The sequence below is a fragment of the Hydra vulgaris genome, chromosome 11 (assembly GCF_038396675.1).
Source record: "Hydra vulgaris chromosome 11, alternate assembly HydraT2T_AEP".
NCBI lineage: Eukaryota > Metazoa > Cnidaria > Hydrozoa > Anthoathecata > Hydridae > Hydra > Hydra vulgaris.
This window is the reverse complement of record NC_088930.1, coordinates 27830001-27846706: the sequence shown is the minus strand read 5'-3', so window position 1 is coordinate 27846706 and position 16706 is coordinate 27830001. Positions and strand designations below refer to the sequence as shown.

Here is a 16706-nt window from a genome sequence, read left to right as displayed (position 1 = left end):
AAATAGTTCTAAACCAATTTTTTTTCCAATGACAGATTTTTCTTAAAATCAGTAGAAATATAATAAAAATGAAATCGATAGAAATAGCACTTTGATTTTATCTTGTCAAAATTAAATGTAATAAGCTTTTAGCAGTGTCATTTTTAAATCTTATTTTATCTACATTGCATTATTTTTAATTTAAACCCTTAAGATCAACAAGACTATTGGCAGATGTATAATGAGCCTGCTGCAGAGGTGAAATTCATATAATGGTAAAACCATAGATGTGTTTGGTACTAGCATTAGCATTTTTTGACCGAGATCACAATACAATAATGGTAAAAAGTTCTGTATTCAAAAACAAATGGAGGTCCAAAAAGATGTAAAAACGGATAGAATCAAAGCTGAAATCCTTCTGAAAGCAGTTTTTATTGATAAAGACCAGCCACTAGGTTTTGAGTTGTACATTTAACCAAACTACTGGTTAATTTCTGATATTCTAGGTCATAGTTTGAAAAAATGCCTACCTATGAGGCTCCTTCAAACTTTTTGGATACAATCAGTTCCAAAACTTTAAAAATCTTTCAAAGCTGCTAACAACTTATCAAAACTCACAGCAAAGTTGTAAATCTGTTGACCATAGTTTAAGAAATTTATTTCTCAAAACAAGAAATATATTTCTTGTTTTTAAAATTAAATTGCAGGGTAGGGTGTTTATTTCTTAAAAACAAGTATTAAAAAATTCAATTTTGATGTTCTTACAGTAAAATTTTTTCAAGATAATGTAGAGAACTAATAAAAAAGAAGAAGAGTGGGTTCAAGAAACTACAGCGACTCGCTTTCTTGTTATTAAATGGTTCTAATAATTTGAATTTGATCCAATACCTAACTGGAAACTCTGAACCTTAAAAGCACATTTAAAAATTATTTTTTGACATATTTCCTCATGATATTTGTCTTAAGCTGAAAATTTATATGTATATAAACATTTGTTGTACGTTTGCAGCATTTATACACTGGATTCTGAAGCAAATTTGCTTCAGTAACAAGAGATCTGTGGCAGTACCGAATCCGAAATCCAAACATTTGTATGCTTATACTTATGTCAAATAATTATGCTTTTTAAAAAGTTGCAATGATTGGAGGTTGGGAACAAAAAAGCCCTAAAATATTTTCCCTCCTGCCCGAAACATGGGAGCAGCAAGTTGATGAATTAATTTTTTTGCTATTCGTAACTAAATTTATACACATCAATAAATTTTAAGTTTCACAGTATTTGGAGTTTTCACAATGTCTATCTCAAACACCAAAAAATGCTGGATCCTTCACTGATCGATGTCTGCTCTAGGCTTGTTTTTGACATGAAGCAAGTGTAAACTTCCAAGTTAAATGCTCTTCTGCGGTGCTCTGTGATGCAACCATTGGGTCTTCTTGGAGCACTTAAAAATACCACAGAAAAAATGTATATATATATATTTTTGAATCACATTGATACATTTTGATTTAGTTTTGTTTGCACTAAAGATCAAAAATCCTTTACCCAATCTTTTAAGGAAACTATTTTCGATTTGGATGTGTTTAATCCAAAGCTCCAGTAATAGTATTTTTTAAAAAAACATCATTTGATAATGAAATGAGGTAAAAAATCAAAAAATTTGTCGTATGACTAAGAAAAAGCTCAAAGATCAACAAAAAATCACTTTACAATAGCCAAAGTGTTAATTTATCTATCGTAATCAGTGAAATATAGGTACAATATATTTCTTAAATTATTAAGCACAGTGTTATCTTTGGTACAGGAACACATTGAGAAAATACGGTTGAACAAATTAACTGGATTTGACATCAGAATCTATTAGTGTTGATGCTTGGAAATTGCTCTAAATTTAGTCAAAAATCATAAAAAGCGTAACTTCGAGCAATCGGCACGAATACTTCTATCAAGAAAAAATTAAAAATTAAAATTTTTTTCTATTTAAATATGACCTCTATGCCACTCCACATGAAAATTGGTTGTCGAAAAAAAATTATGGGGTTGACTAGTGTATATACATTCCACATCAAATCACCTAATGTTTAGGAAATTTCGAACCATGGGTCCCAATATCTTCTCCAAACTTCTTTGGATGTTGCATGTTACAAAAAAAAGTTCACACAAAAAATTTAGTCCATAATCTTAAAAGTGTCCTAAGATATTTCAATTTTAATGTATTTGTCTGGTTTTACAAAATAACCTGGTTTTTATAACATTTTCCTTAATAAAGTAAGAAATAACAACGGCAAAAGTATGAAAATAAACATTTATAATGCTTTTTTGATGCAGATTTTAATTAATGCACTTGAAATGATGAAATATGAAGGTAACATGCTTAAATTATTAAAACAGCTAGTTTATATGACTTAACTTTGGAGCCCAATATCTCAAAATACCCCCATTTAAATTTTTATTTTTTTGCTTTTAATATTTTTCAGTTAGTTATAATCTTACATGTCACCGAAAATCTAGCTGGAAAAGGTAACAATAACACATAGAACTATAAATTCATAAATCACTTTTTCAAGAAATTATTAAAAAAAAAAATTGGTGACAGAAATCTGTTCAAGTATTAAATTTGTTTAATAGATTCTTTAAAAGATAAAAAAACAATTATTTTATATTTATGGAAGTCTTTTTTAATTACATATAAAAATTAATAGTTTTAAATACTAAAGAACACATCCTGTTTTATTTTTTTTTATAAAAACTGACCAAGTGTGATACTGAAGTATTTGTTTATTAAATTTAGCAATTATATTGTTCATAAAAAATTTAGTTAAAGAACCACATTATTTGGTAAAATTGTATTGGAATTGCAAGAAATTTATAGTTTCATATATATATAAATAAAAATTACCAGCACAAAACATCATGCTAAAGAAGGAATCTAAAAAGGTTTGAGCTATTTCTAAATTAAAAATTTTTTTTAACAGAAAAAATTAAGTAGAAAAGATGAATTTATATATTTGCTTTATAAAACACTTCCTTAATATGGTTCATACTAAGTAAATATAATAATATCGTACTAAGTAAACTTATTAAGATTTGTTCTATTGGCTAAATGATATTAGAGACATGCGAAGGCCAATAAGATGTTATTGAAACATTAAGCAGTGAAGAAAAAACAAACATAATATGGCTAGATAAATTTTTAATAAAAAGGAGTGTTAGCTATTGTATAAATTTAAAGTTTTTACATAAAGATGTTGAAGATTCTATTAAAATGTTTTATGACTTAAGTGATTCATGTTGAACTATGCATGGAAAATAAGATTATGTAAACATTGGAAAGTACATCAATAAGCAAAAAACTTTAACGGAACTATATTATTACACAATGAAAACCTGAAATACCAATAAGCTACTCAAATTTGCTTCATTTCAATTGGTGCATTTTGTCAAGTGCAAGTGTGCAAATGAAGATGATTTTGAGATAAACTACTAGCAATGTCAAACTACAGGTTATGTATCGCTATTGATAGCAGATGTTTTCGACATTTCTTGAACTACTATAAATAGCTTTTAAAATGCTACATTCTTTAGTTACCCTCTATCAATTACAGTACCTTAATAATTAAAACAAAATATTGATTAATCAAGCATAATAATAGTTGGCAACAAATTAAAGCAAAAAATTATGACTTTGTAGTCCAAGATAATAGCTATCACTGGAACTCCCAACAATGTTTTTACATCTATTATAATATAAAGATGATGAGCGCATACTAAAACATTTTTCTTATTGTTTTATATCAGCCCACATTACACACAATGTAACACATATGCACAAAATATATATATATATATATATATATATATATATATATATATATATATATATATATATATATATATATATATATATATATATATATATATATATATATATATATACTTATAGTTACTCTATTCTTTTAAGAACATTATTTAAATAAACATTGAGTACTAGGGTAGAGTGAAAATAACTTATTTTAGAAATTCAGTTATTTTCCCTCATTTATAATGATTATTAATCTTATAACTATTAATTATAAGAAAACTAAAAAAATGAGACTAAGATGAGCAAAATTAGACAAGAATTACCCCCTGCAGCAATTTTGGTTATAGTAGACAAATTTTTAGAAATTGCTATGTTTGATATTTTTATTCCAAATAATGGTTTGCAGTTTCTTTATTTTCAAATGCGTTATTTCTACTCCATTAACATGTTATTATTAAAGAATTTTAGAATTGAACAGGTGCATTTAATCTGCTAATAATATATTAGCATACATATAGCAAAAATATTACTTTTTAGTGTTATAGTGTGCCTTGGTGATAAATATTTTTATATGCTCTTTTGCCTCATCCAATTGCTCATCAGTCAGTCTTATTTTATTAGTTTTCTTATAACTAATATAGAAGTCACGGAAAAAAAGTTATTTTCACTCCACCCTATTAAGCTCTCTATTTTGCAGAATACATTTACTATTATTTGTATACATATATGTGTGTGTGTTATGGTAGACCTAAATCTCTTATTAATTTTTTAATGGTTTTTTCTTCCTTAGATTAACATTTATTCATCGGTTTATCATTTGTGACACTATTGAAGAAAAGATTGTAGAGTTTTTTAAGGATAAACAAGATAAATCTCAAGTGTAAGTTTTTCAATGATTGGGTATCATTTGGGCTACTCTAATGCTGGCCTAACGTTCTTTATTAAATTTTGTTTATCTGAATTTTTTTTTTTTTCTTTGCTTTTTAAAGGCTGAATATACAAGTAAGTAAGTATACGCCTTGAATGCCAAATATACTTTTACCTCACTTTAAGATTATTATTAAAAGTAATAGTGAATAGTAGAAGTTACAAATGTGTTTATTGATGCCATGAGTTTATTAGGTTAGTCATCTTGCCCCATTCTATCTTATATTATTATCACATCCCTGGGTAATATATTTCATAACTAAAAATATTTAAAAGGCATCTTTCCCCAAGCAGCCTAGAATTTTTGTGACTTACCTTCTCCCCCTCCTCCCCCCCCCCCCCACCCGCCTTTGCAGAGGGAGGAGGGGGAGAGAGAAGGTAAGTCACAACAATTCCAGGCTGTTGTGACACCCCTTTAAGCATGTTTAAATTTTCTTTGTACTTTTTGACATCAATGTCATCTTATCCTTATGGGATGCCTTCTTTGGCCCACTCTCTTCTAGCAGACTTTGCTTTGAGTTATGATGCCATCAGTTTTTGCTTTAAAATAAAAAAATCATTGAAATGAACATTTCTTTATGCTTACTTTTCTCAGCATACAACATACAAATAATGTTTTAAACAAATTGTTTTCATTATAATAACATATATAGAAAAGATAAGAAAGAAAAGAAAATCATTAAAAATACTACTTTATTTAAAAACTTAATTTTAAAAGAACATTTTTCAAAGAGAAGCATCAAACTGAGTTTTAGAGCTTCACTCTCATTAACAAAGCAGAAATAGTAGAAAGAGTTGGCCACTACCAAGAAGAAATAGTAGAAAGAGTTGGATAGTCACTACCAAGAAGGTGCAAAAAACCAATGAGTAGAATCATTAAACTTTTGTATCAGATCTTGCGGTTGTTGTAAATTAACAATAACAATTATTGTGACAATGGGGAGGGGGGGATAGTAAGGTTTTCTTTTTTAGCCCATCATCTTGTCTTGTTTTAGTCTTGTGTCAAATAATTTCCTGAAACACTTTTACTTATTAATGCAAACCCAAGTAGTTTCTCTTCAAGTATTATTTAATCTCATATCTTTTGCACATCATTATCAATTGACAATATACTTAGAACATGGCATTGTGTTAAATATATTTTAAAATATATTTTCTGCCATCTATTAAAGATAATGCCAAATAAACAATTGTTTGTTCATTTTGCATTATCTTTAACTTTTTTTTACTATTGATTTAAGTTCTTTCATGTTTTTTGTTCTGAAAAGTCAGAAACCTTACTAACTTATATTGTGTTGTTTGACAAACCATAGTTTTTTCTCATAATGTATATAAATATTGTATGAATAAAATATCAACCTTTAAAATCTAGGTATTTTAGGTATTTTTGAGCCTCCTTGGTTAATTACAATCTAGGTATCCAGGTATTTTAGGTATTTTTGAGCCTCCTTGGTTAATTGCCTTTAGTATTTTTTTATACTTGTATTGCATCATCTGTCAGATAATTTATTATCTGACAGATGATGCAATACAAGTATTACCTCATTTATTATTACCATAATTTTATTGTTTTTGAAAAAGTTTTAAATTTTAATACAATAGAATAGTATCTACATAAGAGGTATTACTGGTTTTTTAATCTTAATTGAAACACACTGCTATACTTGACACAGGAGGCATGATAGACGATGAAAGTCTATCTTGTACTTTAATTGTGCAACATTTAGTAGTGTTTACTTTGTTACTATTTTTTATTTTGTAGTTTACTTTAGTTTGTAGTTTACTTAACGCTCAAAAATTCTCTTCATACTTACATTATCTATTATCTATATATATCTATATTTGGAAGATTTTTAAAATGTTCCATACTTTTAAAATCCATTGTATAGTATTTCATTTCCATTTTGTTAACATTCAATGTGAAAGCTTTTTGTTTGAATATCAAGATGCTTATCAAAATCTTATTTATTTTCATGTTGAATCTGATAATGGTTGATTAACAATGAGCATTTCTTTCTCATCTCATGTGCATCTCATGAGATGCTTGGCTTTTATATAATCAAAAATAGTCAATTGTAATGTATGAACAGTGATTTATAAGTGAAAATTCAATTATGCTTATCACAGTTGAATCTAGTAAATTTATAGCTTTGTTGAATTCTGAATCTAAAATATCTTTGCTTGTATTTTCAAAAATGTTAATTAGAAAAATTTCAATTCTTAAAATTTTGCTCTTCATTCTCTTGACTATTGTTAGAAAAACCAAGAGAATAAGAACCTTAAAAGACCTTAGAAAAGGTCTAAACTTTATTATTAATATTATTTAAGTTTATCTACTGCACTAGTCATGTTGGAGGTATTATCAGTGAAAACTGCTAAGACATTTTTATTTAAGTTAATTTATTATCAAATATCTCATATTTGATAATTTTCTCAAATTTTTTTGTCAGATTTTTTCAGTTGCCCTTTTGTATCTCAAACTGCTAAAGTATGTATAGTCAATTATTGATATCAATAAATTAAATGAAAACATTTATAGCATAATAGTTAGTTCAGTATCTTGTGTAAACATCCATTTTCAGAAAAATATATTATTTATGCAGAGTTTCTTTAGTTACATTTTTCTGCTTCTCTGCCATCCATTTTATTTTTACTGAAATTTTTATTAATTTCTTATGAAATAGATGTTATTGTTAATTTAGGAAAATTATATAATGATACTTTATCATCGTAAACAAAAGATATATAAGTAAACCAATTGCAGACTGATGTTTTTAATAGGCTTGCCTAAAGCTAACCTATAAAAAAGCTATATAAATATATAGCTTATATAAATATAAAGCTTATATAAATATATAGCTTATATAAATATTTAGCTTATATAAATATATAGCTTATATAATATACAAATAAGTAAGTTATTATAACAGGTTGCAATTATGGTTGCATTATAACAATATAATACTTATTTTAATAGTCCAGCAAACAATATATTAACAATAATTGAGCCAGTGAGGGCTCTCATCGACGAACAAAAGTTTAAAACCTCAAAATTTCATGACAGGCCAATCACATGCTATACCTATCATCACACAATATGCCTTTATCATCGTATCATCGTATGAATTACATTTATCATCATATCATCGTATGAATTACATTTAAACAAATTTCATTCGATAAAATTGTCTTAGAAGACAGAATGTCACTATGATGCAGTTTTACTATCCATTGTTTGTCCTCTTAAATTTCTGATCACATCCTCCATGCACCTCAGCATTCTGTCTATTAGACTTAAGCAATACTCCTTCAAGATTTCCTTAACCCAGACTTCTTTTATCACTCTAGCCAACTCTGAAGCACTTAGCAGTTGTTGTTTCAGGCTAGGCTACATCCTGATCATCCAGATCAGAGCTACATCCTGGTCATTCAAACACTTTGACTTGCAGCTTTGCAATGGTTGCAAATTTGAAATGGTGGCATGGCTCTACATCCTGCATGACAATATTGTAGTTATCAACTTCAATGTGAAGTTATATATATATATATATATATATATATATATATATATATATATATATATATATATATATATATATATATATATATATATATATATATATATAGGATTAAAAAAACATAAAAATTTCAAGCTATGGTAAGTAAAGTTAAATTAGTAAAATCAATACAAATATTATAATTTTTTTTATGAACGCAGAAAGCTTTTTATATAAAATTTTCGTCTGAAAAAAATCTTCAAAATCTGTTGAGTTTCCTAAAAGAATAACCTTCTATGGAATACTGTTGCCATATCTGGAGCGGAACTTCAAACGATGCTCTTTCTTGTTGGACCGGTTCTTGCAGCCAACCTTTAACCACTGTCACATCGTAATGTTGCTATGTCGTAATGTTGCTTTCTTTTCTCTTTTCTATAAATACTATAATGGGCACTGCTCTGAAGAGGCGGTGTCTTTTGTGCCATCCACTAAAATTCATTCTTGTGTTACTTGTCATTCAACCAAGTCTCAACCTTTTACTGTGACTGTTGCTAAGTGCTCCAAAAATTCTTATTTTGTCTAGTTTTTTTCCTCAAACATCAGTTCTTTGGAATTTGCTTTCTTTAACTTGTTTTCTAAATTCCTATAATTTGCAAACTGTTAATCATTATCTTGCTCTATAAATTTCATATTTCCTCTTCCAGTAACTTCCAACTCTAGTAGTGGTTGCTTGCAGCCTTGTTGGAAGTGAAGATGTTAAAAAAAAAAGTTTAAAAAAGAAGCATTTAAAATTTGTATAGCAAAAAAACTATTGATAACGGAAATATGGTACAACTTTATTCTCTATGAGAAAATAATTTTTTTCTACTTACATAGTCATCGTGTCATGTTCCTGTTTATGCAGGTGAGCTTCATATATAAAAAGTAAATTCTCATTAGAAAGTTTTAACATTGGAAATAACTTGAAAAACAGTTCGTTTTTATGACATTTGTAAGAATGCTGACCAAATTTATCTAAACCAGTACTTGTACTCCAAAAAAATGGTTCACCATGCATAGGTACATAACTTACAACATTTTGATGTGCATTTTAAAACCTTGCTTCGTTGTACGAAGACTGGTTTTCTATTGTTTATGAAGGCTAGTTTTCTATTGTTTATGAAGGCTGTTTTTCTATTGTTTATGAAGGCTGGTTCTCTATCGTTTAAGAAGGCTGGTTCTCTATTGTTTAAGAAGGCTGGTTTTCTATTGAAACTTGATGTACTTATTGTTCTCAAAATATTTTTTGGTTGGCGTTGTAATAAAACTGTTGATTTTAATTTATTGTGTAAAACAGATATTTTCATAATCCTGTGTAAACTGTTCAATAAATTTGCAAAATTTGTAATTATAAAAGGTATTATTTTGTTCTCTTCTTGTTTCTGGGGAGCTAGTTTCTATAGTCGAGCTTTAAAAATTATTGATGGTTTTTACTGGGTGATTGCATTGAACTGAAAAATGCTTGAATCGTTGAAGTCTGATTTCGATTTTTATGAGTTTAGAAACAATACAAATACTTTTTGCTAAAGTAAAAGGTATATTGTCCTTCATATTTTTAGTGTGATTGCTTTTATTTAAAATATTAAAAAAATATACTTATCATACAGGGATTATCTTTTTCCTGATATTTCCTGAATTCCGGATACCTTTTTCAACTTTAAGTTTTTGGATATCCAAAACATTTCCCATACATGCAAGTTTAGGTATATATTTTTGTGATATATTTGTTTTTAAGCTTTTTCACTCATCACTCATAGAAAAATTATAACAAGTTAAAAAAAAATTAGAGACAACTCAGGTAAAAGCAAAATTAAAAGAAAAATAAAGGAAAAGATATTCCGGATTTTTTCCAGATAATTTATCCAAACAATTTTCTGGATTTTTAAAATATGACTTGGATGATCTATCATCATAGTTTAAAGTTATTCTTGAAAATAAATAAAAAAATTAATTAGAAAAATTATTATTTTAAATTTCACTGAATTGCAGTTAAAATTTTTTAAGCAAAAATGAAAGAAGTGGTCTTTTGATTTCTCAATTATAAATTTATAATATGTTAATGTCAATTAACATTTTATTAATGATGCTTTTTATAAAATGATTATTATATATGAAATTTTTATATAATTTTGCTTCATTTGAGACCCAACAAGACATACTTTTGAAAAACATCTTTTTTTATTAATATTAGGGACCCATTGCATGTTCAAGGGTCTTGAGGCACCCCTAAAAAAAATTTTATTCAAAAAATTTTTAAATTTTTTGTATTATTTTATCCTATTCCAGTATTATTTTATCCTATAGAACACGCTATGTTCTATATGATAAAATAACACTGCATGCATTTAAATTCACAATAGCGCTTAAAATTTATGAAGATATCAAAGAATAAAGTTTTTACTTATTTCAACCCCCCTTTCTCTATTTTTTATAAGTGAATACAATAGAATATATTGTGCTGATTCAGAATCATATAAGAACATAGGTGTTAATTTTCAAGGACAGTATTAAAATTTAATATTAATGTTTGAAAAATTACACTAAAAACGTTGATAATTGCCATCTTTTTTATTGGAAAAAAATTTTTTTGTTGACTTTCTAAAGATTTAAATTTTTCTATTGACAGTAAAATATTTTATAAGTCCCACGAAGAATTCTAATTTTTTTTTTTTAATTTTTAATTCTGAAAAGTTGTTCTTCTTTTTTAAAGAAGAAGTTTCCAACTTAGGGTAAAAATTTTTGTACATTAACAAAAACATAATGGAAACAATATGATTTTGGTGATTTAAGTGCTAATAATATTATGTGCAATATTATAAAACTTCAGGTGCCTCAGGGAAGGGGAGAGTTCAAGTTGTGCTCAAGGAAAGGGGGTGAGGAGGCGGAGGACAAGTAGTGCTTAAAAAATAAAGATTCACACAAGTCATTAAAAGGGAGATCATCCAAAAAATCGTACCTCCCTAAGTGGTATTGAAAAACATAAAAAGTTGGTAACTTTTTGGAAATATTTTCTATTGCGTCTAATATATATTTATATATTTATTTTACTTTATTTATCATATATTTTATTTCTAATCATATATCTGTCTAGTACAATTTTTAGTAGTTTATATTTTTTGATTTTTCTAGTAATTTTAGATTATATGCAATAAACATTAAAAATAAATGACACACAACTAAGTCAATTATAAAAATTAAATAAATTAAAAAAGTCACCAATATCACGTAGAGAATTTTTTAATTAATGTTGTATATTTTAATAAATGATTAGTCATTAAAAATTTTATTAAAGACTGCATAAATATTTCTATTTAGATACACAGCTTCCTATAAGATTGAACATTCTTTCATACTTACGTCGATCTGCACTAATGTCAAATATTATTGCTAGTCTCCTTAAAAATTATTTTTTAAGATATTCAGATAGTTAGTGTGAGCGTATTTTGCCTAAAGCCAAAAACTTTAGTTGTAGCAAACATTAAACTTGTTGGCAAAATACTAAGCAGTGATTCTGATTTTGATCCAGGTAATGGGGGATCATAGTAAAGTCTCTAAAAATCTAGACAATAATTACAAAAATTCCAAATGATTTGATAATGTTGCTTTTACTGCCGCAGTGTGTGATATATCACAATGTTTTTATAGAAGGTACCAAATGCAATTCTATATTATTCATGTGTTGATCATAAAGAGGTTAAAAGCAACCAGATCATAAAGACGTTAAAGTAGCCATTGCATCTCCATGTTTAATTTATTTTGATGTCAAGACTCTTTGTGGCCTGAATAAAAGAAAAATATTAAAGAGGGAAACAATGCTTTGTTTAACATTAATTAAGAGACTAAAACCAGACTACTTAGTGTTATTCCAGTAGAGTCATCAACTGGTGAAGATCAGATCTTAGGTAAAATGAACTTCATTAGTATCAACTTGCACGAGGAATCCTTGTTTTTTTTAGTCATTTCTTACCTGATTTTTGACTTAATGGGTTTTTTTTTGGTATTCATTTTCTCAAGGCCAAGGAGGCTACTTTTTTTTTCATTGTGGTTACAAACCTTCTTTTAACTTTTTAAATCCAATCCACGAAATTTGACAAACAAAGCTGTTGCGCAGAAAATCAAGTTAAGAAGCAAGGAGTTAAAGACTGACTCACTTCTATTATCTTATTAGAATATTCAGCCTTTGGGTAATGCAGAAAAAGATCACCAATTTTTATGATTTTTAATACCATCAAACATAGATTTTAGTGGGGTAGGAAAAAAATCATATATTTTTAAATACTAATATAATTCTATATGTATATGGGCGATTCCGTGAGAGTGGCGGTTGTAACGTTTGACACTTCAAGCTTTTAAAAATGAACCGAAAATGGAAATGACTTGAAACTTTCCAGAAATGTGAAATACTATCATATAATTTAGTATCTAAAAGTTACAGCATTAAAGTCTTAAACTTTTTTCAAAAACTAACTCCACGTAGCGTAGCGACGGTCATAACGCTTACTTTTTACCACTTCTGAACAAAACAACTTTGTCAGACTTAATGCAGCGAACGGCATTGTAAAAAAAAATCATTTAGTATGTGTATTTAGCACATATAACTGTTTTAATTGTAGCTTTTAAGCATTGGACTTTTCATTACGACCGTCACGAAAAAACACGTAAAAATGCTTGCAAAACTTCAAATAAAAACTATAAAACTCAGCATGTAATAACATGTTGATGTTATTATATGCTGAGTTTTATAGTTTTTACTTGAAGTTTTTCAAGCATTTTTATGTTTTTTTTCGTGATGGTCGTAATGAAAAGTCCAATGCTTAAAAGTAATAAATAAATCAACGCAACTAATGATGTAAGAAAAAAAGTATAATTGATTATTAACAACCATGTATATTTTGTTAAAAAAATGCACTATAGCATTATCAAAGTTCGCAATTATAGAGATACGATACGATTTTTAACGCTACACAACAGGACCGTAAATAAGCGTCAAAACACGTCTCTACAACCTTTACAACTTTAAAACCATGATATGGTATAATAAAATGTTTTTTTTAATAGATAAAAAAAAGATTTATGGAGTTTAGTACGTGTTTTCATATATTTTTGGCTTTTTTTTATTTTCGTCTTTCTCGCGGAGTTGCCCATATATAATATTAAATAATCAAAAAAACTTTAAAAATCTTCAGGATCCCTCAAATTAACCTATAAATCATTTTTTTGGTTATTTTTTCTCTAAATAATGGCTTTTGGGGAAGGGGGGGGGGAGGGGTGAGTTGTATAATAATATTCAGTTGCTAAAGTAAAAATGTAGTCTTTTACATATGATCAAACATTCAGAATCTGCATTTAATATTTTAACTGTCTTGACATAAAACACTGGTATCATAGCGCTTATCTTGGCTACCATTCAGTTTGGTTCTAACCATGGCGCCGACAAAATTTTCTGATGCTTTAGATATGACACTTTCAAGTATTATGCACACTCCAAACTTAGGTATGTTCATGCTAAGTTCTTTTTAAAGTTTAGAATTTATACCCATGCAAAATTTACAACCCCCTCATTTTGTGGAGGGTAGAAATCTTACACGGTCATTACTTTTAAACACTAAAATATTACTAGATAAAATTAAAAATCTGTCGATAAATTTAAGTTTTGCATAAAAATGAAAGTTTAATATTTTAATAAATCACTGCCCTCGCGTTTGAGGAGGTAGGAGGGTCTTTTGGGGGTATTTTTGTTCCCAAGCTTCCATCACAGCCATTTTCTGTAAAACATTCTCATTTGATACAAGCATCAACATACTTAAGTTTTAAGTGTGTTATGATATGATAGGTTCAAAAGCTGAACCAATCATATCATGAATGAAAAAGTCATGCGGGATAACTGAAAAACCTTTATTACTTTCCTAATTTTACTTTTTTATCTTTGTTTTTAAATAATCTCCTTCTCCATTTTTAGCGCTTTGTGTTTATTTTTGTTTTTAAAACGAAGACTCTAACAATAAATATCACTAAAAAGTAAAAATTATGATATTAAAAGCTGTTCAATTATAATATCATTATAAACAGTTATGTAAATTATAATATCATTATAAACAGTTATGTAAATTATAATATCTTTATAAACAGTTATGTAAATTATAATATCATTAAAAACAGTTATGTAAATTATAATATCATTATAAACAGTTATGTAAATTATAATATCATTATAAACAGTTATGTAAATTATAATATCAATATAAACAGTTATGTAAATTATAATATCATTATAAACAGTTATGTAAATTATAATATCATTATAAACAGTTATGTAAATTATAATATCATTATAAACAGTTATGTAAATTATAATATCATTATAAACAAATATGTAACTTATAATATCATTATATGTAGGAATGTAAGTTATAATATTATTATATGCAGGAATGTAAGTTATAATATTATTATAGGCAGTTGTATGAAAGTATATATTTAGAAAGCAATTTTGCGTAAAAAACAGCGATATTAAAAAGCCAACTATTATTATTACAGATTTGGGTATTTGTATATCTATCTAATCATTTGCGTACGGTTTAAAACATAAATGATGACTTTAATTCGAAATAGTTCGAACAGGAACTTTTTTTTTACTAAATCCTTTTTTGCTTACTTTTCAATTGTTACGCAGAAAATTTTGTTTAAAAAATTTAAGTGATTTTTTAAACAAATTTATACATATTCCTAAATTCTAATCTGTGTTATATTAACTTACAACAATATTTTGCGAAGATTTTATATTTGCTTATAGTCACCCCTTTACTTGCTTTTTATCTAATGAATTCCCTTATGTCTTAAAATAGTTTAATTTCAAGTCGATTTGTATTAAGTATCAAGACATTTGATACTTAATAGAAATCGATTTTTGACATGTTTATTTACTTTAAAATATGATTGTTTATTTTCAGTCATTGTTTGCATTTGTTAATTTAAATGATTCATTTATGATACTTTACTCATTCTTCCATTCTCAAATTTCTAATTCTCAAAGTCTCGTTTTCAAATCCTTCGAATAAAGTTCGCATTCTTACTTTAACACTCACGATTAAGTGCTTCTCGTATAATTCCGCTTTCTAGTCCAAAAACTATTAATTTTATTATTGTCAAACAATAAAATCTTCTTTTCCCTTGCTTTCGCAATTCTATTATTCTTTTTGTTGTTCCGTATCATTATTATTACTTTTGTTGTTCCTTATCATTATTATTACTTTTTGTTATTTCTTATTACTATTATTATTTGTTATTTCTTAATACTATTATTTTTTGTTATTTCTAATTAATATTATTTTTTGTTGTTCCTTATTATCATTATTTGTTATTTGTTATTATTATTATTTTTTATTATTTCTTATTACTATTAAATATTTTTTTAAACCTTATTACTGTTAATCCCAATAAATTATTGCTGTTAAAAATAATGAATTATTGCTGTTTAAGGAAAATTAATTTTTTTGTGGTTAATCTATTCAATTTTTTAATATACTAAATAGACTGTCGTTGTTTTTTTAAAAAAAGTCTAATGCAATAGTCTGTTTGAAAAAGTTTTTTTTTTTTACCCTTTTTAAATTTTTGTTAACTGTCAATAGGTACTTTTAATTACCTGGTACTTGTGAGTATCTTAGTTACCAGTAACTGTGATAGCTTAGTTACCAGTAACTGTGATAGCTTAGTTACCAGTAACTGTGATAGCTTAGGTTACTAGAGTATCTAAATTTAAAAAATGTAACATGCGTTATTATATATGTATATTTGTTGTTAAAATAGACCCAAAAGGTGTTTGATAAAATCATAATTGCACCGGTCAACCAAGACCAGCAACTTATTAATTATGAGAAATAATTGCGTATTTTTAAAAACCTTTTAGCTGCATTTGTCATTGTTAATTTTGCGAATGAAAATATTTCTATCAAATATGTTAATTTTAATCTTTGAAAAATGCGGTTTTGTCAGACTGGAATATATAAAGTTTGTTTGACTAAACTTAATAAACATAAAAAACTAACATAAAATAGTTTTTCTAAACATCCACTAGTAATTATAAATCTAATAATACAAAAAAAAACCCATTGAATATTTTTTTTTTTTTTTAATTTTAACATTTTTATTTTTACCCAAACTTTTAAAACGTGTTTTGTTTCAAGTTATTCAAGGTTGGATTTAGAATAAGATTTGAAAGTGTTACTAATAAATTGTATGCATAAACCTGACGAAGTATTAACTTGGAAAAATAGTTTCCCCTGTTTTACACAATTAAAAAAATAAAACTTTGGTTATTATTTGTTCAAAGATTTTTATAAGAATTCTTGTAAATTTCCCATAAATTGTCTTTTAAATTTAAAAAGCTTTTGTTGAACACTTTTAAGTATATTGCTTTTGTTCACTATAATTTTATATAATTTTTTAATTTATAAATAATCATATT

The 16706-nt window shown here is 26.7% G+C and overlaps 1 protein-coding gene across 3 annotated transcripts in view; it reads left to right on the top strand.

The window, feature by feature from the left end:
• LOC101241822 (E3 ubiquitin-protein ligase SHPRH) overlaps positions 1-16706 on the top strand; it is a 74327-nt gene that overhangs the window by 57490 nt on the left and 131 nt on the right. For 2 of the 3 annotated variants that reach the window (XM_065810651.1, XM_065810653.1), the window contains one exon: positions 4570-4659. The exons of the other annotated variant lie outside the window; for it this stretch is intronic. In XM_065810651.1, the coding sequence (XP_065666723.1) occupies positions 4570-4659 (90 nt within the window). The remainder of the gene's footprint in view (positions 1-4569; positions 4660-16706) is intronic. 3 annotated transcript variants of the gene reach the window in all.